This window comes from Sinohyriopsis cumingii, unplaced genomic scaffold, assembly GCF_028554795.1.
Source record: "Sinohyriopsis cumingii isolate HCF-2022 unplaced genomic scaffold, ASM2855479v2 utg000229l, whole genome shotgun sequence".
Lineage (NCBI taxonomy): Eukaryota > Metazoa > Mollusca > Bivalvia > Unionida > Unionidae > Sinohyriopsis > Sinohyriopsis cumingii.
The window spans coordinates 7,539,167-7,562,853 of NW_028315879.1; the positions used below are offsets into that span (position 1 = coordinate 7,539,167).

The 23,687-nt window shown below is 35.5% G+C and overlaps 1 protein-coding gene across 1 annotated transcript in view; it reads right to left on the reverse strand.

Annotated features, from left to right (window-relative positions):
- Nucleotides 1-23,687, reverse strand: part of LOC149774508 (neprilysin-1-like) — a 97,137-nt gene that overhangs the window by 60,881 nt on the left and 12,569 nt on the right. Inside the window, exons 2-5 of the mRNA XM_089945175.1 lie at nucleotides 22,572-23,149; nucleotides 16,823-17,092; nucleotides 12,681-12,734; nucleotides 10,877-11,038 (exon numbers count right to left, since the gene is read on the reverse strand). Of these exons, the coding sequence (XP_089801301.1) occupies nucleotides 10,877-11,038; nucleotides 12,681-12,734; nucleotides 16,823-17,092; nucleotides 22,572-22,926 (841 nt within the window). The 5' untranslated portion in view covers nucleotides 22,927-23,149. The remainder of the gene's footprint in view (nucleotides 1-10,876; nucleotides 11,039-12,680; nucleotides 12,735-16,822; nucleotides 17,093-22,571; nucleotides 23,150-23,687) is intronic.

Here is a 23,687-nt window from a genome sequence, read left to right on the forward strand (position 1 = left end):
GCAGCACGTGCGTGTATGTGTGTGTGGTGGGTGTCGGGGTGTCAGAAGGTTCGTCTTTGATCAGTCAAGCGCACAAAAGTATCAATTCATTAATCATTAATTCATTACAAGATTATGCTGGTCATATCAGTTAACCCGTGAGAGATTGTGAGATTTCAATTACGGCTCCTCTGACTGAAAATGCAGTTCAACTGACCTCATGTCCGGTTTAGAAAGATATCAAATCGTTTCTCACTGATCCACTTTTCGAAAGTAGTTGCCCTCTATTATCAAAAACGGATTCTATTCCAACCCAAAATTGTATCCTACAGGTAACAGCACTGACTTTATCTGCATTTAAATGGAAATATAACATAGAAATAGATCTTCGTGCATGCAATACATGTTGCGAGGCGCGAACGAACTTCAAATACTTCAAATGAAAGCTTTTTAGGACGCATTTTCCTTCCAATTACGCTGTCAAGAAGCCTGTTTTTCCCACAAAAACATCCACGCCGGTGCCACCAGACATCTTTCTTATTATGCGCAAGGGTCCCTCTACCGAGCGAATCAATCAACTGCGTACGTCTAGATTTAGGCCTATTGTTTTCCCGTATTTCCAAGGATCTCGGGACAACAATCGCTGTCAGGTAAAAAGGTTCTTAAACGCGCCAATACAACAGTTGTTATTTTCTACAATCACGTGATTACAAGGCATCACAAAATTCTAATTTGACACTTACATGCTATTTTTATTATTTTGCATTTGTAAGAATGTTCCGAAAGTATTTATATGTAGAACAATATTACTTAACTCCATTCAAAATAAAACATGATCGTAAGTACCTAATACAAAGCATTATTCCTATCTCAAACTACTAAATAAGTATACCTAAAAATATCCAGAGAATTCCTATGTTACGAAATTAGAGATGGTCCTTTTTACTAAACTAATCAGTCCTGCCATAAAATCTCATTAATACTGTAAATAATGACGTGCGTATAGAAGTTGGCCAATTACACGGGATTGAGAAAAATCTTCCCATCAGCAACTCCCCATAATCAAGGAAATAATCACAAAAATATAGCAAGGCCATGAACAGAGACGCAAATACATATAACACGTGTTTATTCCTGATTTGAATTTTGCCATCTTTTGCTGAAATACTTTGAATAACTATCGCAAAGCAGTGACACGACATTATGAAATTGTTATGTTGTTGTTGTTGTTGTGGGTTTAACGCCATTTTTCACCACATGATACATGGCGGCCAGTATTAATGGTGGATGAAGAACCAGGGAAAACCCCTGAAAGAACTACCGACCCACAAGAAGTTACTGGCGAGTTTCTCACAGACCACGTTAGCCGAATCCTAGACTCGAACCCACGCAGACAGAGGTGGGATGGCAGTGATCCGTAACGGAGAGCGCTTTAGACCATTCGGCCACTCGGGGCCCCGAAATTTTTATGAAAACAAAAGCTATGTAGTCTCTAGCGCCATATGTATTATATATTTAATTCCTGCATGAACCGAATTATACTTCTCTAAACTCTTGGATTTTGTCAGGTCCTTCTATTTATCTATCTGTCGAAAGGTCTCTCTTTCTCTTACACACACACACACACACACACACACACACACACACACACACGCATGCATGCATGCATGCATACACGTATACACACTATATATATATATAGTGATCAAGTTTTTAAGTAAAAATTACATTTTATAGCTGGGTTTACATTTTGTTGGAATTAGCTTTATATACAAAATAAAGCTGTGCCAAGCTCGATCAACGTCATCAATATGTCAGGTAATGATTAGTTCCACTTTTTAAAACGTGAGGTTTACTCTCTATCAAATTTTAGTATACATTGATAATGCGCTTTCTTTCCCCCCTCCCCAAAAAAAAAAAAAAATGTTTGAAAATTTTGATTAGTTTCTACTAAGAGTGGTCAAGTTTTAATACAATGAGATATCATTTGGTTAAATTTAATCCAAAGATTCTCCCTGTCAAATGTAATTAACTAGGTTAAGCCATTTATTTTGTTGAAAAAACGCTGTATCACATTTTTGGACAGATGGACAACGCTCGGGACACAAAGAGCAGCACAATTTGTTTGGATGGAATGTGCACGACACGCGACGGACTACTCATCTTGTACACATGGACCGTGCATGGAACACGGTGGACAATGCAGCTTTTACATAATGACCATGCATGGCATATGACGGACGACGCATTTTGTACGGATTAGCCGTGCATGGCGAACGATGGACAACGAAACATGTGCAGATGGAATGTGCATGACGCGCGATGGACGACTCATTAGAGACATAATGACTTGTCACAGTGTATTTGGCCTTGGGATAAAAACAAATATGTGTGATAACTGTCGGCTATCCTGTACATAAAATTTAAGTAAATTATACACAAGAAAAAAAAAACTGAATAATTAATTGAAACTAATGTCACACAAGTATTTGGCATACTTCCAGACATTTAACACAGCGCATTTTGCATTTCGCCCATGTCTAAAAAATGTGACATATTAGTTAAGTGTTTTTGTGTGCGTGTACTTTCAGTCAATGCTGCATTGTTAAACTTGAGTGTCCGTACATTTTAACGAAGTTATACAGGTCGTGTATTTACGTATTTTGTTTTAATTCCAAACACTATATTATCTGAGATATTTTCTGTAAGACATTTTGTTTAGAGGAAATTTTGATCAAATATTGCACAGCAAAATATTTGATCATTTTAGTTGATTTATTCTGTTTTTGGTCTGTATCCTAAGAAACTCCATTCAGTAACTGCCCCTCTTGGCTAAATAAATGCGAGCATCTAAATCGAGATCAAGTGCTTTATAAATGTGCTTCAGTCCTTTGAGTCAACGATTTGCTGGGCTACCGTGTGTGTGTGTGAGAGAGAGAGAGAGAGAGAGTCATATCTCTACGATGTCTGCAGTGTGGCAGTTTATAGTGATGACTAACACTGGGGCATCATGCTGAAGACATGTAGCATGATGTCCCACCCAGTCACATTATCCTGACACTAGATCGACCAGTCCTAACACTATCACCCACGACCTCCCGCATCCGAGGCGGACGCTCTAACCACTAGGCCACCAGAGCGGTAGGGGAACCTATTGAATATTTACAGAATTGAAATCTGTATAGCCCTAAAAATGTACTTGGTAAACGTGCCTAAACATGGTTTGAACCAATAATGTTCTAGACCTACGAATCGCTATTTACAAATTTCTCGTATTTTGAACCGATGTGTCTCCACTAATAAGTGGTGACAAAAATATAGCGGGGCCAATGTTTGCACCCATCCACGTTGGTAAAAAGTGAACGGCAGAATTGATTTTTTAATATCAGATTACCTATCAGTTACACCAGTACTTAAATATGAATCAAAATATGAGGACAAGTGTACGTCCAAGAATATAATGGAACTTGACGAATCCATTAGAAGTGAGCATGTTTAAAAGTAGCGTTAATGCATTCTTGAATTTCACCTTTGAGTGATAATCAGTATACGATGTAGAGAATATAACGAACTTTCACCTTTGATTGTTGTTGTTGTTGTTGTGGGGTTTAACGCCATTTTTCAGCACACGATAGGCTATACATGGCGGCCAGTATTATTGGTGGAGGAAGAACCCGGGTTCACCTTTGAGTGATAATCAGTAGTAGATGTAGAGAATATAATGAACTTTCACCTTTGAGTGATAATCAGTAGAAGATGTAGAGAATATAATGAACTTTCACCTTTGAGTGATAATCAGTAGTAGATGTAGAGAATATAATGAACTTTCACCTTTGAGTGATAATCAGTAGAAGATGTAGAGAATATAATGAACTTTCACCTTTGAGTGATAATCAGTAGAAGATGTAGAGAATATAATGAACTTTCACCTTTGAGTGATAATCAGTAGAAGATGTAGAGAATATAATGAACTTTCACCTTTGAGTGATAATCAGTAGTAGATGTAGAGAATATAATGAACTTTCACCTTTGAGTGATAATCAGTAGAAGATGTAGAGAATATAATGAACTTTCACCTTTGAGTGATAATCAGTAGAAGATGTAGAGAATATAATGAACTTTCACCTTTGAGTGATAATCAGTAGAAGATGTAGAGAATATAATGAACTTTCACCTTTGAGTGATAATCAGTAGTAGATGTAGAGAATATAATGAACTTTCACCTTTGAGTGATAATCAGTAGTAGATGTAGAGAATATAATGAACTTTCACCTTTGAGTGATAATCAGTAGAAGATGTAGAGAATATAATGAACTTTCACCTTTGAGTGATAATCAGTAGAAGATGTAGAGAATATAATGAACTTTCACCTTTGAGTGATAATCAGTAGAAGATGTAGAGAATATAATGAACTTTCACCTTTGAGTGATAATCAGTAGAAGATGTTGAGAATATAATGAACTTTCACCTTTGAGTGATAATCAGTAGAAGATGTAGAGAATATAATGAACTGATAACTAAGAGGGTACTAACTTTGTCAGACAGATATAATGCGAAATCTGAATTCAGATCGCATTTGAAACCATATTGGAAGAAAAGTAACCATGAAAAGTCACATCAAGAAATGAGAAAAGCGCGTGGAGAATGGATCAAAGCAGGAAATAAATGAGGCACAGACTAACATTAACGGAAAATACAAGGACACAAAAAGAAAATTCAGTAAGAAACACAAGGTAGTGAAAAATGTATATAAAGAGCGCATATATGAAGAACAGGAAAGGGTACCGCATTTTGGAATAGTCGATTTCTAAGCAGTAATAATGGAAAGTAGGAAAGATAAATCAGATTATGGTAACATTATACTCCATTGGGTGGAATCAAATAATTCGGATGACTTTCAATTTATGGAACATATATTTATTTTTCCGAATTAAGGGATACTACAGATGATCAGTATGGTGACTTTGAGGATATGAAGAACGTGTACGAACAAAGCAAATTCGAGACTGGTACTGTTACAGAGGAGGAGGTATTGCAGCATCTCAAGTTTTTTAGAAATGAAAAACCCGGCATTGACTGCGTGTCCGACGAGGATTTAAAGCATGGTGGAAAGTATCTAATCAGACATTTAATGATATGATCCAGGTTTAGTATTTGCCTGACGAATAGAGATGTAAGATGATTTTACCGAACTACAAACAAAATGGTAAAGTTTCGGTGAATTATCGAAGTATAATATTGACATCTTGTCTGGGAAAATTGTTTATAAATATATTGATTACCACAGTTCAAAAGTTCTTAGACAAAATAAGCCTTCCACGTCTTTATCAGTTTGGATTTCGTATGGAGACTGGAGCTATCTCTGCTGCATTTACCTTCAGGAAGGACTGATGTACTATATAATTCATAAATCTGATGTATATACTGTTTTTCTGGATAATGAAAAGGGTAATCGATAGACTGGCATTGTGGACTATTAAAAAATTAAAATATTTGGGATTTAATGCAAAAATATGAAGAGTAATCCCCCATTCCTACATACAGTCGAGTGTTTGTGTATATTGCAGAGGTCGTATATCGGAAACATTTCCGTTACGAAGGGGAGTTGGTCAAAGGCGAGCAATGTCCGCTTTTCTTTTTCTCGTGTATATAAATGACCTATTGGATAAATTAATAATTACTTGGGGGTTAACAATGGGTCAGTTGGGCATACCTGGCGTGCTTTTAGCAGACGGTGCTACTCTACCACGTTGTACGCTGAATGGATAACAGATAGTCGTGAATACAGGTTATTAGAATTAACAGATGTAAGAGTACATGGATGAGATTTAGCAGAAAACAACGAAGTACACTCATCAAATCGATTTACCTTGGGACTACAGGATATCCATAGAGCAATAAAAGTGAAATATGCAGCTGTTAATTTTTCCAAGTCAATGAAAATTAATCATCGTGTGTAGACTATTCTTGTGATAAAGCCAATCATGTAATAAACTCACTATACTCAGTTGCATTAAATGTAAATGTAATTAATCCTGTACTTTCTGTGAAGGTTACATTGCCATCTGCTTTGTATAGCTCATAACTCTGATTCAGTATGACGTATCAGGGCATTGAAATATCGGAGAAAATAGAATGATGTTTCGCCTGGACAGCATGCATGGGATTGATTACAGCGGAAGGTCGCATATATAAGCAAAAACTTGTATTTCTAGGTCGCACGTGTAGAATATCAGCAAACTTAGCTACTAAAAAAAATTTCCTTTAAACTGTTGGCAATATGAATTTTGACTTCCAACATAGCTACAATTCTTTAATATAATGATAAAAAATACTGTACTCAAAAAATATAATTTAAAAGACTGTCTCAACGACTTTATTTTCACTGGAAGATTATCAGACAAATTAACATGGATAAACTTAAATGGGACAAGAATACAGATGTTCGAGGACAGAAAACATAATATGAGCATCAGGTGTCCATTGGAGGAATTTGGTCGACCTTTAAAAATTAATTCAGGATTAAACATGCATCATTTATGGAAAGTTGCGTATACTGACTCGAACAGAAAAAATGGAGTATGCGACCTTAATTCGTATTGTAGGAATGCCAGTGAGACACGGACTGTGTTCCCTTTTTGGGGAAAATAAGTGACAAATTGTCCCTTAACATTATACGACAGAAACTATGTCATGGAAAATCTATTTTCATATATGTCTCCAGAGATTTACCTTGATTTCTGTCATCAATTAGATGATAATAAACTGATTATGCTAATTTGTACTTTAAACGATATATCAGGCTGATAGAATCATAGGAACTCGAGTCACGGATTAATGTGGTAAGACTATCTACCAAGTATTTGATTAAAATAAAGGATATTATATATTCGATGGATTAGAGAACTTACAAAGAATATAATGCAAGACATAATTGTATTGAACAGGAAAGCGAGTAGGCTAGTAGCTATTTTTGTGTAATTTTCGAAAGCTGAAACACGTTATAAACTAGCAAGTTTAATATTGAATCTAATTAAAAGATATCTCTAAAGAATATTACATGATTCAACAAAAAATATTATTTAAGGTTATATAAACTTTAATATTTTAAAGTAAATGTAATTGCTAGTACTGGTATTAATTTATTTAGAACTTTTCTAACTCCTGGTGTACACGTGATTCATAGGGATTTATAAGTAATTAATTCCCAATTTTCATGCTTTTATGTACTGCATCACACTTCATTATCTTAAAATCTTCAGAAAACAGAGGACATAATGAATATATCTCCCAGTTAACAAGTTTTATTTCTGTTTTGTTTTTTATAAAAATAAAAATTACATTTATAGCTGGGTTGAAACTGTGTTGAGACTTGCTTTATATACATAATAAATATGTGTCAAGCTGGATCAACGTCTTCGGTAAATTAATGGCTCCAAGTCATACTAATCTTGCTTCAAAGTGTGATTCTTACTCCTGAATGAATTTTAGTATACATTGATATTGCGCTTTCTCCCCCCCCCCCCAAAAAAAAAAAAGAAATTGTTTGAACGATTTCATTAATTTCTACTAAGGGTGACATAGTTTAAGACAATGAGATGTAAATTGTTTAAATTGAATGCAAAGATTCTCCACGTCAAATTTAGTCAACTAGGTCAAACTGTTTTCTGTGACTGTTGAAACACGCTGTAAATATCACATTCTTGTGCAGATGGATAACTAATGGCACTCGACGAGCGACGCAACTTGTACAGATGGAAAATGCGTGACGTATGACGCATCTTGTATAAATGGAGAAGGCGTAACGGATGACGCATCTTGTACAAATGGAGAAGGCGTAACGGACGACGCATCTTGTACAGATGGAAAATGCATAACGGACGTCGCATCTTGTACAGAGGAACCATGCATGGTGCACGATGGTCAACGCGGCCTGTACAGATGAACTGGGCATGTCACACGATGGACAACGCAATTTTTACAAATGGCCTGTGCAAGATGCACGATGGACAATACAAGTTGATTAGATGGACTGCGAGTGTCACACGATGGGCGACGCATGACAAAATAAATATTTACGATAACTGTCGGCCATTCTGTGTACACATTTTAAGCAAATTATATACAAGACAAATAACCGAATAATTAGCTGGAACAAATGCCGTGCAAGTATTTGAGAATATTTCAGACATTTATCGCAACATATTCTGCATTACACCCATGTATGAGGAAATCTTCCTATTTTAGTAAAGTGTTTGTGTGTGTGTGTACTTGCAGTCACTGCTGAATTCTTAAACGTCAGTGTCCGTACGTTTTAATAAAGTTATTCAAATAAAGTATTTACGCATTTTGTTTTAATTACAAACGCTTTGTTATCGGAGATATGGCCATTTTCTCTAAGGTATTTTGTTTTGAGCGACATCTGAATACAAACTTTTGATCCAATATTGTACAGCAAATTAGTTGATCATTTATTTGATTAATTCTGTTTTGACTTATGAACAATGGTAACAAGTCAAACTGACCAACGGATGAGAGAGAGAGAAGGGGGGGGGGGAGGGTAAACTCAAACCGACCAGAGAGAGAGTGTGTGTGTTTATGGTCGATGTTTTTGTTACTAAACCGGAATAATGACTTAGATCAACTGTAAATATATTAAAATATTTTAATTACCTCTTGCTGGTTCGTCATTTCGCTTAGTTCATAATCCACATCAATTTCCATGAGCCGGTACGTGAATGGCTAGATGTTCATGTGAATGGCGTATCTAACCAAGAGTTTGTAGTGCTCTACTTTCATTATTGAAACCATCTTTCAGGTTTAAATCATAAGTGTGTATTATATTGATTTAATCAATGGGAAGAAAAATAGAAACTAGAAAAAGAAAACAATCAGATTATCACAATGCAAAGATGATTGTGAATAGACACAAAAGGCATAGAACTACATTTTGTTGCGGACACACTCGGTAGGGATGTGAGGAGGTCATTCACTCGGTCAATACACAGCTGCCTGTAGTAAATCTTAACTCCGTTCAATGGGCAAATATATGTATTTGTATGTGATATAAAAAAATATATGTACAATATGTACGCTGTATCAATGTTATACCACTCGTATACATTTTTCATTAAAAGGAAACCCAGCAAGACTCGTTTCCATTTAATGAAAAATGTATACATCTCGTGGAATATCATTGATACAACGTACATATTATACAAACATACACAAAGACACACACACACACACACACCTATATATATATATATATATATATATATATATATATATATATATATATATATATATATAGAGAGAGAGAGAGAGAGAGAGAGAGAGAGAGAGAGAGAGATACATAGACAGACAGATAGATAAATGGATGGATAGATAGATAGATGAGTAATTTTAACACTTAAAGTAATGTCGTATGTAGTAATATAACTCAGCTGTATGCTGACAATGTTAGAATAATTATACATAATTTTTGTTTTGCCAGCATCTGTACATTTACTTTTGGCCGCAGTTGTATTTGCCGATCTCTGACCACTAACAAGAATGCCTCATTGGCAAACGTATAAATGCTGTACTGAGGTCTGCACGTGTATGCCTGTTACCTTGTCTTGTTTGTTTTATTTAAGATATTGTAGTTTTGAGCAAACTCCTGGAAAAAAAGTTACCATAGAAAATGTTTCCATTTTCGTCTCACTTAATTCCTTATGGAAATTCTTTTGTGAATGAAGGTCTGAAGAAAAATGAACAGTGCCATAAATGGGACGATACGTTTACTTTGATCGTAGACATAAACAATTCTCTCAATAAATCACGTGATGCATTAGGTCAATAAATGATCAACCGTAAGCATTAATATATACCAGAACACTTCGATCAAGTGTTGCATTAACACCCAATAAAATGACGAACGGTAGGCATTAACATGTCTGAACACTTTGATAAAGTGTTGAATATTAATAAAAATTACGAACCGTATGCATTAACATGTCTGAACACTTCGATGAAGTGTTGAATATTAATAAAAATTACGAACCGTATGCATTAACATGTCTGAACACTTCGATGAAGTGTTGAATATTAATAAAAAATTACGAACCGTATGCATTAACATGTCTGAACAAGTGTTGAATATTAATAAAAATTACGAACCGTATGCATTAACATGTCTGAACACTTCGATGAAGTGTTGAATATTAATAAAAATTAAGAACCGTATGCATTAACATGTCTGAACACTTCGATAAATTGTTGAATATTAAAAAAAATTACGAACCGTATGCATTAACATGTCTGAACACTTTGATAAAATTTTGAATATTAATAAAAATTACGAACCGTGTGCATTAACATGTCTGAACACTTCGATGAAGTGTTGAATATTAATAAAAATTACGAACCGTATGCATTAACATGTCTGAACACTTCGATAAATTGTTGAATATTAAAAAAAATTACGAACCGTATGCATTAACATGTCTGAATACTTCTGTCGCGTGCTGTATTAACAACCAACACAATGACGAACCTCGTACATTAACATATGCCTGAACACTTCCATTAAGTACTGTAATAGGAACAACGATGACCTGTATGCTTTAACATATACAGAAAGACTATCGACAAATTAACAAAGTTGGTTCTTTAACCGATAGTCATATTCATAAAAACTTCTACCCGTAATGTAGATATACACGTTTAATCAATCGTGACATTTTATACACATTATTTATCTCAGCTATCATCAACTCGTTGTTCTTTTGACCAGCTGGCATGACGGCGCTATGCCGTCATTTGTTTGCTAGCATAAGTTCACAGACCGAGGGAGAGAAAAAATACTTTGTTAATCGGCAAAATTGCGAAAATCCAGAAGGAATTGTAATCTTACCTTTGAGCGCTATTTGAAGATCATCATGAAGTTTCTCAAAGGTGTTAAAACTGGCTTTGTCTTCAGGTATTGGATTGTTTTTATTCCAGTTTCCACAAGCAAACTGGAAGAAATTTTCACAGGGGTCAGCTGATTGATCCATGGAACTCAAAATGTGTGCCGCTAGAAATAAAGAAAAATTTGTTTTACACTTACCCTAGGCTTTGTAAATGACATTCATTTTCATACTCACACTGTGCTCCTATTTGTAAAGTGTACATCCTATTAAACCATTTCAACCCGATAAAAATAGAAGAGAATTGTACAAAAGTTGTTAAGGGTCAATAGTTCTAAACGTTCTGATCAAAGTTCAATCAATTAAAATAATATTTGCTTGCATTAACGATTAATTGTCCAAAACTTTAATGTGCAAAAAATGAATAAATAAATAAATAAATAAATAAATAAATAAATAAATTTAAACTTTTCTTAAGAATACTGTGAATGGTATATAATAAACACGATCAGTGCTTAAAAACCGTGTATATAGGAACTAGTAAGGTACGGCAGATTGTGAACCATTGTGACGCTGATCCTGACCGTTTAACCTTACAATGCACCCTCATTATCCACAAGACAAACATTTTGTGCATACTGTACAGGAAGATGGTGCAGAAAACCAACAGTCAGTTTGGGGGTCAGTGTGACCTTGAGCTTTATGCTGTCCAACCAACAATATGTAGCCTATCCCCGCATCAGTAAGCCCTCTTCAAAAGTCTAGCACCATTTTATTTTATGTTCATTTTAATTATAATGATTGTACAGAAACCCATCATTGATGGATGTCTTTCTTAGACCAAATGCAAATAATGCACAAAAATTATGTCAGGTACGTAGTCTAGAAATAAAATTATTGCGCAGAAACGATTTATCTTCTTCATTAAGTTAAAATGACCATGATCATTTTGTCCTTTGCCCATTGGTATCTTTTGTATTACCAGTGTAAGTTATCAACCAAATTTTAGTCAAGGTCATTCCCGGGTTCTGGCCATCATCATAGTCTGGTCAAGGTTTGTAATCTTGAACTGAAGTTATTATGCGGGAAATAAAATATGTATAGAAGAAAAAACAGTTAAAAATATAATGTATATATTCGCTGATAAACCAATCCAAAGTGCAAACAACAAATATCCTGATCTGCCGTAACATAATGCGCCTGCCAATCGGGGTCTATGCTGTTTGTTCTACCGATTACTACTAACAAACTTAACAGGTTAATATGTGCTGGCGCATTATGCGACGGCAAATCTGGGTCTGTGCAGTTTGTAGTTGGACTCATAAGCGAGACGGTACACAAGATGTATCGATTGTTAAATGTTTACATTGAAGTCGTTATGGACAACTCTCTCTCTCTCTCTCTCTCTCTCTCTCTCTCTTCTTGGGGATAAAAATGGAAACCACTATTCAACAGACATTTACGAAAACTCTTATTATCTTTCGTCACAACTAATAAGAATATTCTTTCTTCCTTCATTCCACACAGCATTCTTTTATTCAAACTATTTATGATGCAACGCAATTAGCATCGCCTGAAACTCAGGACCTGTTTTACGCTTAAAAAGAGATTTCAAACAGCAACAAAACGCCATTTGTCCGTATTAATTTCTAAACAAGATCATCCTTATAAATTAAACAAATATTATAAGCAGAGTGCCAAAGGAATACTGCAGTTAACTGAGTGAGTAAAACGATTATAAAAAATTCACATGACGGATATTCTATTTTAGGGCGAACTAGATCTAATACATATTTAAAAAAGACCAACCTGTGACAACACAGTGCTGTGTTAGACAAACAGGCAACTTCTCCTGTGTTCTTTCTGTAAAATAACAAAGGTAAAAAATCACAAAAACATGCGTACCAAAGAATGAAATCGTGCCCTGAAAATAATAATACAAGCTTGTATCAACGCATATATAGTATGAAGATTGTGCAGTATTTAATAAATTAAGAAGAAGCATGAGAATTAGAAAGGGAAAAATAGATTTTAATGATAAATATGTATGTATGTATGTATGTATGTATGTATGTATGTATGCTAAAAGCAAACTTCTTTGATAATAATATGAAATCGGTGTTAGGTTAGAATACAGCATCATAACTGTTTTACACGTAGCAGACTGGCAGGCGGACAAAGTGTAATCTGTTATTCGGTTAACATGGGCAATGTCGGACCCATCGACCACTTTCGAATTCAACACACAAACCAACCTGTAAGCTATCGTAGCTGAGACATATATACCTGGTTACCTATCAACAATGGCGTAGCAAGATATTTTGCCCCCACCCACCCACCGACCCCACCCCGACACGCAAAACGTAATTCTAGGGACCTTGCAAATAATGGTTATTCGATCCAAATATTAACAGTAGCGTTGGCATCAAATATTACTTCTTCCTGCGAGAGTTCTCTCCACATATATCTTTGTCCGGTTTTTGGTGGGAAAAAACTTCCTTAATAACAAAGGACTTTTTTAACACCCATAAATACGCAAAAGTATTACTTTTGAAACTATTTTTTGTCAGACCTGGGTAGTAAGCCTGAGTGAAAAATAAGCTGACACAAGGAAATCGCCATGGTGCCTCGCAGTATTTAATTATTTTATCGAAATGGATATACATTGACGTATATACCTATCAAGTGCCATGTATCAGCACGCAACAATAACGATAAAACTGAATTAATCGTCAAACTAAACACAAATAATTCTAGAACAAACTACTGGTTATCGTGACCTAGTTTAAAATGAAAGTTGTAGTACCCATTGTGGTGCACAGATCTTCTTACCTAAGGTTTCATGGAACTGCAGGAGAGTATCCAAAAAAAACGAGTCAATTGCAGTGATACGCAGAGGTGACATCAGACAGATATCAATTCAAACGGCCAGATTTGTTTTACAATCCGGACAAGAAAGAAAATGTCACCCATGTGGAAATTGAATTATTCTCTCTCTCTCTCTCTCTCTCTCTCTCTCTCTCTCTCTGATTTCTATATACACGTATTTATCTTTTAATGTAGCAGACTTTTGTTGAGGTGAATTATCTATACTTTACTATGTATTTGTATGAGAAAATGCCTTGTCTGTTTTTGTTTTTTCTTTTCTGAGCGTTACTTAACGACATTAGGGGTCAGTGCTGGATTACCCATTAAGCACTCTAAGCACATGGTTAGGGCACCAACCCAACAGGGGCACCAGAAAAATTTCAAATTAATTGTTGATGATAAAATTGAATATATTTTATATGACCAATCGTATATGCATGTATGAGCATTTTAATCTGCAATGATGGCAGCACTTGTATTTCCCTACGTTTTTACCTTTTATATTGTTTTGGGTTTTTTTTTTGTTTTAGTTTCATATTTTCTAAAGCGCTCTCCGTTGCGGATCACTGCCATCTCACCTCTGTCTGCGTGGATTCGATTCTAGGATTCGGCCAATGTGGGTATGTGAGAAAGCTTCTCGTGGGTTGGTGGTTCTTTCGGGGTTTTCCCAGGTTCTTCCACCACCATTAATAATGGCCGCCATGCATAGCCTATCGTGTGCTGAAAAATGGCGTTAAACCCCACAACAACAACAACATTTTCTAGGAAGGACGGGGGCACCATAATCTTTTAAGTGATTTGGGCTCTGAGAGTACAGTATCGCTCCGAAAGAAAACAATAAGAATTCACATTTCTCCTTTCAAATTTAGTCATGTATTTGATTATGCACGTTGTTTAAAAACTAATACCGCTTCTTCAACAAACCTTTTTTTTTTCTCAGTATGCAACGCATGAAGACATATTCATTATCTGCGGACCTATCAAAAATATGTATCTATTGTGAAAGCTAATTACCTTTATTTTGTATCTGACTTTCACGATAGCTACATCCTTTTATTAGGTTCTCGAATATCACTAGCAGTAACCCTCTTTAAGGCATAACATTTCCACGTCCTCAATGGCCCGCTCGGAGAATTATTTTCAGCTATTATTATTCATCGAAAACTGGTATTTATCGATTGAAATGGATACATTTTTTCATTCTATTATTTATTAAAGATTTACAAAATTGCATAATGGCTCTAATTATTAATACGATCTACTATGGGGGTTATGTTAGAAAATGCTAAAAATTGTAAAACTCTGCATTTTTTATTTCGAAACTCGAATATGTTTTGATAAAATGGAAGCGACAAATAGCCACCAGTAATTGGGATGCTTTTTCTGCTCAAAACTGATTGATTTATCATGCAAAAACCTTTTTATCTTTTACAGATGTTTTGTTTGGTAACCATGTACATCCAATCTCTTCTTCAGCATTTAAAAAAAAAAAGCCTGGGTCGAGTTTACAAACGTTCTGCATTTCACGAGGCCCTGCATATTAGTATAGCATTTCGTTTTTATACCATATTATTATTCACAAATTATCACATGTTCATACCATATTATTATTCAAATATGATCACATGTTCATACCATATTATTATTCAACTATGATCACATGTTCATACCATATTATTATTCACAAATTATCACATGTTCATACCATATTATTATTCAAATATGATCACATGTTCATACCATATTATTATTCAACTATGATCACATGTTCATACCATATTATTATTCACAAATTATCACATGTTCATGCCATATTATTATTCACAAAGTATCACATGTTCATACCATATTATTATTCAAATATGACCACATGTTCATACCATATTATTATTCACAAATTATCACATGTTCATACTATATAACTATTCAAATATGTGCACATGTTCATACCATATTGTTATTCAAATATGATCACATGTTCATACCATATTATTATTCACAAATTATCACATGTTCATGCCATATTATTATTCACAAAGTATCACATGTTCATGCCATATTGTTATTCAAATATGATCACATGTTCATACCATATTATTATTCAAATATGATCACATGTTCGTACCATATTATTATTCATAAATTATCACATGTTCATACCATATTATTATTCAAATAGTATCACATGTTCATTCCATATTATTATTCAAATAGTATCACATGTTCATTCCATATTATTATTCAGATATTATCACATGTTCATTCCATATTATTATTCAAATATTATCACATGTTCATTCCATATTATTATTCAAATATTATCACATGTTCATTCCATATTATTATTCAAATATTATCACATGTTCATACCATATTATTATTCAAATAGTATCACATGTTCATTCCATATTATTATTCAGATATTATCACATGTTCATTCCATATTATTATTCAAATATTATCACATGTTCATTCCATATTATTATTCAAATAGTATCACATGTTCATTCCATATTATTATTCAAATAGTATCACATGTTCATTCCATATTATTATTCAGATATTATCACATGGTCTCATGTTTTACTCCAATTCAGACAGCTAACACAAGGTAGGAAAGGTCAGGGGAAACTCATTCTGAAGCAGGTGTTTTATTCGTTCATTTACCTCATAGGGCGTGGCTTTATAAATCACTTATTCCGACCGTGCCATTAAAGAAGTTACCCATGCCTGCTCATGGGTGCAAGCTTGTACGTTGCTGAGTCGTTGTTAACAAAGAAGGAAATCTTAAGTTTCATTTTGAAGCCACCCTTTCACTCGGGATATAAGCCGTGGCCGAGTGGCGGACATAATGGAACAAGAGGAACAGGGCACGACGAACGCATACTGAAGCAATTAAAAACATTGATTGATCAATCGATCAGTACTTTACAAAAACTGGTAGGAATCTCGAAACACGCCAATAAAATTAATTGATATTTATTGTATATGCTTAGCCGTAGAGGACAAGCAATGTAAAATACTTTAAAGGAAATGTACTAATTATACTAATTATCAATTACACCATTTATAGACTTACGTACCAACAGTGATATTAGTCGTCTTATTTGAGCAAAATTCCTTTCCATTATACTGATGACTAACTCTGCACAAATAGGTCCCCGAATGTTGTACGGTAAGATTGTGTAGTTCCAGTGTATGTCCGTGTCGCGTGGTCCCGTCTGGTAACACCCACCAGTGAGATGGAGAGGGTGTCCCCGTAGCATTACAGATCAGTGTCAGGGAAGGCAAACCCTCGTTGTAAGGAGATTGGGTGCTGGGCATGATTTCGATGGAACGGATTTCTGGAGGAACTGATCAAAAAGATATAAGTTTAAGAAAAATAATCAAAGTTAAAACATATCGTTTTACCAAGAAGGTTTAAAGAGCCAATGAGTCTATACTGCTAACCTAAAGCTTTGTTGCGCATTATTATAAATAGTATAATATACACCATGAAAAACATAATTAAATGAGAGCATCTCGCCAAATTTTAACGGATAACGTACACTTGCATCACTTTTCCAGCGATTCCTCTCTTTATTTGTTTGGGGGGGGGAAGGGGGAGTGCAATGCAAGATAAAGAAAAACGCATTCGTTTTGTGTCTTTTGAGGTATAAACAAAATAATTTCTCTCAGGAACTGGTCTGTCCATCGGAATGCTGGATTAACTTAAAAACTGTTATTTTGAAGAAAGCATATAATTTAAGCTCTTTATTAGTAATTCGTTAGCTTTTTCCACCTCCTTGTGCAGCTGTGTTATAATAATTTATAAAACATAATGTTGACGATGAAATAGCTCTATACTGATTACTGTTAACCCAGGCTATATCCCCGTCGGCACAATATGCAATCCGAAGGAAACAAAAGGTCTCGGGATTTCTGTATCAAGAAATCTCCCCCATGTGTGTGTGTGTGTGTGTGTGTGTGTGTGTGTGTGTGTGTGTGTGTGTGTGTGTGTGCGCGTGTGATTTGAATTTTTAACGTATTTTTAACAATTGTACAGTCATATCGTTACGATGTCTGCAGTGTGGCAATTTATAGTGATGTCTAGTGCTAAGGCATCATGCCGCATACATGTAGCATGATATCCCACCCAATCACATTATTCTGACACCAGACCGACCAGTCCTAAAACTAACTCTTAATGCTCAGCGCCTAGCAAGGTAAGTGTGAGTACCATTTAAATAAGTTTTGGGTATGGCTCAGCTGGGGTTTTAACCCGCGACCTCCCGTATCCCAGGCGGACGATCTAACCACTGTATCTGTTGTCTTTAGAATGCAACCACTATGTATATCGATGGTGCATATAATGTCACTCATGTTCGCCCATCCAATCAGGTAAAACCCCGCCCTGTTCATCGCGAAATCTCGTTTGCGCTCAGTATCTTCTAAAAGACTTCATTGATTGGAACGAAATCTAAAACGAAGCCTTTCGTTAAGAAGATTCGGGTCCAGTTTGATTTTCGCCAGTTTCCCACAAATAGAAATAAAGTATGGCTACGTTTGGCTTAGAACGTTGCCGTTCTATTGCAACACGGCATAATTTGGCATATGTATGCATTTCGAGATTTTTCTTTCGTTCTTTTGTCGCCCATGCTAAATGGTTCTTTATGGATACATTTCTTGATTTTTGCTTTCGTCTTTTTCATCTATCGTCGATAATTTATCTAAGTATATACAGTATTAATCGGTTTTGTTATACACAGGCTGGAACCTTGTTTCCAGATTATGAAAAGATTAGGTTTACTTAGATATTATCGTTTATCTGACCTCACGTCATAATCAATGAATTTCGACATATTAATTTGATACAACCTAGGGGGAAAATATTCATGTGCGATTTACAATATATTTTGGGTATTTTCAATGTAAAATGGCACTGTTTATTTATCGTCAAATTCAGCGTACACAAAGTGAGAAATCCATTGTCAATAATCACATTACAGGATTGGTTTGATACATCACGGTAGTTGACCCAGGTTGATATTATGGTAGGACTCAAATCACCAAAGTGCGGTCGTGAGTTCGGCGTATTAATCATTCCAACACGCGGCTATTGTCTACATCAGTACTATCTTATCACATACAGGACGGGCGCATCGGACCTTTACTACATCCGCGGTGGAACTTTTCTACATCCACATTGAGCCTTTTATACATTACATCGTGTCTTTTCTATATTCGCAATGGGTCTTATCTACATTCGTATTCTGCCTTTTCTACATCCAGGTCAGGCCTTTTCCATGTCGGCATCGGGCTTTTTTATATCCGCATTGAGCCTTTTATACATAACATCGTGTCTTTTCTACATCCTTATTGGACCTTTTCTACATTACATCAGGCCTTTTCTATATCCACATAGAGCCTTTAATACATCACATCGTGTCTTTTCTATATTCGCAATGGGTCTTATCTACATCCGTATTCTGCCTTTTCTACATCCAGGTCAGGCCTTTTCCATGTCGGCATCGGGCTTTTCTATATCCGCATTGAGCCTTTTATATATCACATCGTGTCTTTTCTACATCCTTATTGGACCTTTTCTACATTACATCAGGCCTTTTCTATATCCACATTGAGCCTTTTATACATCACATTGTGTCTTTTCTATATTCGCAATGGGTCTTATCTACATCCGTATTCTGCCTTTTCTACATCCAGATCCGGCCTTTTCCATGTCGGCATCGGGCTTTTCTATATCCGCATTGAGCCTTTTATATATCACATCGTGTCTTGTCTACATCCTTATTGGACTTTTTCTACATTACATCAGGCCTTTTCTATATTCGCAATGGGTATTAGCTACATCCGTATTCTGCGTTTTCTACATCCAGATCGGGCCTTTTCTATGTCGGTATCGGGCTTTTCTATATCCGCATCGGACCTTTATCTACATCAACATCGGGCCCTTTCCACATCCACATCTGGGCCTTTCTCACATCCTGAACTCGCAGCGAGACACATTAAATGAGCACTGAAGAAGTGACCGAACAGCAGCTTTTGATATCTGTCATGAACAAAATCCTCGTTTTTCTTTTGTTGCAAAAGTTATGTAGTTTACTTAATACGAAAAAATCTTTTTAAAAAAGATCGAAATTTTGTATTTATTCATATGCTATTCCAATAAAAGCCCTATATACCTATACAGAAAATGTTATATTACAAGCATATTTTAACTGAAATTATAATTTCTAATAATTTCAAATTTATATTGCCGAAGTTGTTCGAATTCAGAATTAAATCGTTCTGAACAAAATCAATAATGAATTAAGAGTCGAAAGGGTGGGGTGAACGTGGGGGCAATACTTTAGCTAATAGACACATTCAATTTTCCCCATATTTCGAGATTTCAGCGTACAATAATAAACTTTTGGAACTGACACTACGTTAAACATAACCGTTTATTGATTTTAAGGGCTCAGCATGATCTACTTCTTGTAAACTGTAAAGGTAATAATTTGGATAATTAGGTACTCAAAACATTCAATCTTAAGAAGCCGCACAATGATTTCACTTATCCAAAAGAAATGTAGGTAATCACAAAGGAAACAACTTTTATGTGCTTACAAAATACGTATCCTCACGTTTTCTGTTTTTACTTCCATCCTGAACTTTCGAATCACCGAGAAGGTTCCGAAAGGGAATCACCTGAGTAGGTCACGAAAGGGAATCACCTGAGTAGGTCTCGAAGGGCAATTACTGACCTGGGTACAAACGTTAAAAGGGTTGATGTCTTTATCTTTGAATGCTCAGCAAGTACTTATGGTAATACGGTGCGAGCTTGGCGAGCAAAAACTGGACATTATTCAACGAGTTTCATAAATTTAATATTAAATCATCACTCATTTGAGGTCTTCGATATATGTGTTTCTTTCCCATTAAACGTGTGTATGATTATGCGGTTGGAATCAACTAGAATCTATAATATGACACGGAGGTTATGCTCCTGTGGGGTAAGGAAATTCCCTAGGTCATCCCTCAAGAGTCAGTCTAACATTTTTGGACATTTGAAATTGATGTCAAATCACACGCGCGCGGGGACACCTCCCGACCCTTTCCGGCCAGATTTCAAGGGTTAAGATCAAATTTCTAAAAGTGTTGACACAATCTACACTGGTACACCAGAGGACTAAGACTGCTACAAAGTTCATGTGTCTCACTCACACGATGTGGACTTCGCACAAATACAACCACCTGTAAGTACTCACGTACTGAGGAACTGGATAACAATATCCCCATGCTTGTTTGAAGGCGCAATCATAATAAACGTCAGACAGACAGAACGACCGACCGACCGACCGACAGTCGGACAGACAGACAGATAGATAGATGGATAGATAGATAGATAAATAGAAGGTAGAAAACAAAAGATACATAATAAATAGGTGATAATACCACAGGTTGATTAGAATAAATAAATATGTAGAAGAAGTATGGTGGAAACACAGATAAATAAAGCAAATAAAGTAAGCAGACAGAAAAACAGCTTCATTCTTAGACCAAGAGAACTGAAGCAATTTGAATTTATTTGGCCACTTAAGAATGAAAGCCGAATTAAGAGTTTATCCTTGGTAACTAAATACGTTTTTCATTGCAACTAATTTACAGATCCTCCGTGAGTTGATTAGTAAGAGTTTCCTTAATCCTGCCCCGTCCATTTTTAAATATTTTGGACAGCTAACATGCCTGTCCAAAACATATCTAGCATGGGGTCATGGGTCAGATAAAACTCAGAATTTGACCTGTGTACTTCGAAGCAAAGAATTATCACTCTGAGATTATCTCAGTAAGTATCACGTTCATTGATCGTGAGGGCAAGATAGCTGAAGACCTAGCGTCCACAATTTTCTCTGCAAAATTCGATCGTAACTCATTATCTTTCTTTTATAAAAGCAGCGTACAAACGCCAAATTCCAGTAGTTCCATGGAATTATAGAATCATGCAAGGTCTAAAGTAAATAATATCCCTTCGTCCGATTTTCGCTCGGAATACAATGAAACCATATGCAAATGTTAAAATATAACAAATCTTTATGGAAAGTATTATAATAATAATGATAACAAACAGACCAATACCTTACACGACTTCAAGTAACACACACACACACACACACACACACACTTCAGATAGTACAGTATACGGTTTTGCGGTGTCCAAACGTGCGCCGGGGGTGGGGTGGGGGGGGGCCAAAGGTGTAATGAATGAACGAACCTAAGGGTCTAAAATGTGCTCTCACTTGCAAATGTTACCAAACTGAGTGTGCTCGTTATTGTTACGTGGTCAATTGCTAAGTTCAATACTTACGTACAAAACTGTTTTAAAACAGCTAGGATTTTGTCAACTAAAAAAAAATAAAAAACTACATACGCGACATGTGCAATTCCGCTGTTTGAGTATGGCTGATGTCAAAGACCGCACTTGCGAAACCGGCTTGATCATGCAAAAATATAAAAATCGTTTTCATATAAAATACTAAATATTAGTCTATATAACTTGGCTTTACCGAATGTAGACTAAGTAACTATTTGGTCAATGTATCGATTTGGTTGGCTCTTTACAGCATGACGTTTATATTAAACCACGAAACAAATTCCAGTATCAATGTCGTCTGCCGTCTCTGGTCAAAACCTTTTCTTGAAGCAAATAATATCGAACATAAGTACAGTTTTTCTCATTCGTAATTCCTTAGCGTGGACTCAAGCAAAAATACCTTAAAGATTCATTCGATCTGGTGGATAGACCCAGACAGATTGACCGTATAATATCTTAGAAAACAAATCTGTACTCACCATGGCATTGATGATGAACTTTAAATAACACGTCCCTTGCGAAGGCAAGAAGAATGAACACAATACAGGCAGTGAATAACAAACAACAAATTGCTAATAAATATTTCTCCCTGTTCGTCCATTTTCGACCAGCACAGCTTTGATTTGAGGTTCTTGAAAAACGCACGTCGTTGTCTTCGCCTGCTTTCTCATTATCCCTATCGGCGTTATGTAGAAGAACACACTGTTTACTGTTTCCACTTCCATTGTTGGAACCTGGATTTAGTGTAAGCTTCACGTGTTGAGATGGTATTTCACCATTGCACTGGTCGTTCGTGGACGCTGGTATGTATTTGTGATGAGCTGTTAACGGCATAGTGATGTTACAGCACCCTATGGTCTTGACACGAAGACCTCACTGTTTTATCGTACCGCGTTTTACAGAAATGCGGGCTACCGCTAGTGATGGCAAAACGTTAGAATCCATGCGACCGTCATTTATTCTGTCTCCACTCAAAACATAATAGAGTCTGGGAAATTAATGGGACTCGCTACTTCGCTACTCCGATCCATTATCTCCGGCAAGTCATACAGTTAATCTGAAAAATGGATTTGGAAATCAACTTTAACCAGGCATCTATTCAACAAGTCTTAAATTATCCTCGATCACAGTTGAAACTTCAGTTTTGGAGACTCTGAATTGTAGTTGTTAGATTAAATCGAAAACCAGCAGAATCGTTTTTATATTTATATATATATATATATATATATATATATATATATATATATATATATATATATATATATATATATATATATAAAGAGATTTTCGATGGTAGTCAGATCTAGCGAATACGAGCCTATCTAGTGTAAACGTAGGTAATGCATGCAATGACTACAATATTGGAATATAATTAAATAAAAAGCATTTTATCGAGTTAGTAATTTAGTGTGTAAATTGAAATTATTTAACCTATGTTCTTGAAAGCAGAACAAAAAGCAATATAATTACCAGTGCGCGAACTGCAGTAACATAAACGGACCGATTCATCGATGTTTAAACTGATAAAACGAATTAATCTCTCACAATACGTGTGTATTTTGCATTAAATTAAAATATAAAGGAGACAGCAAACC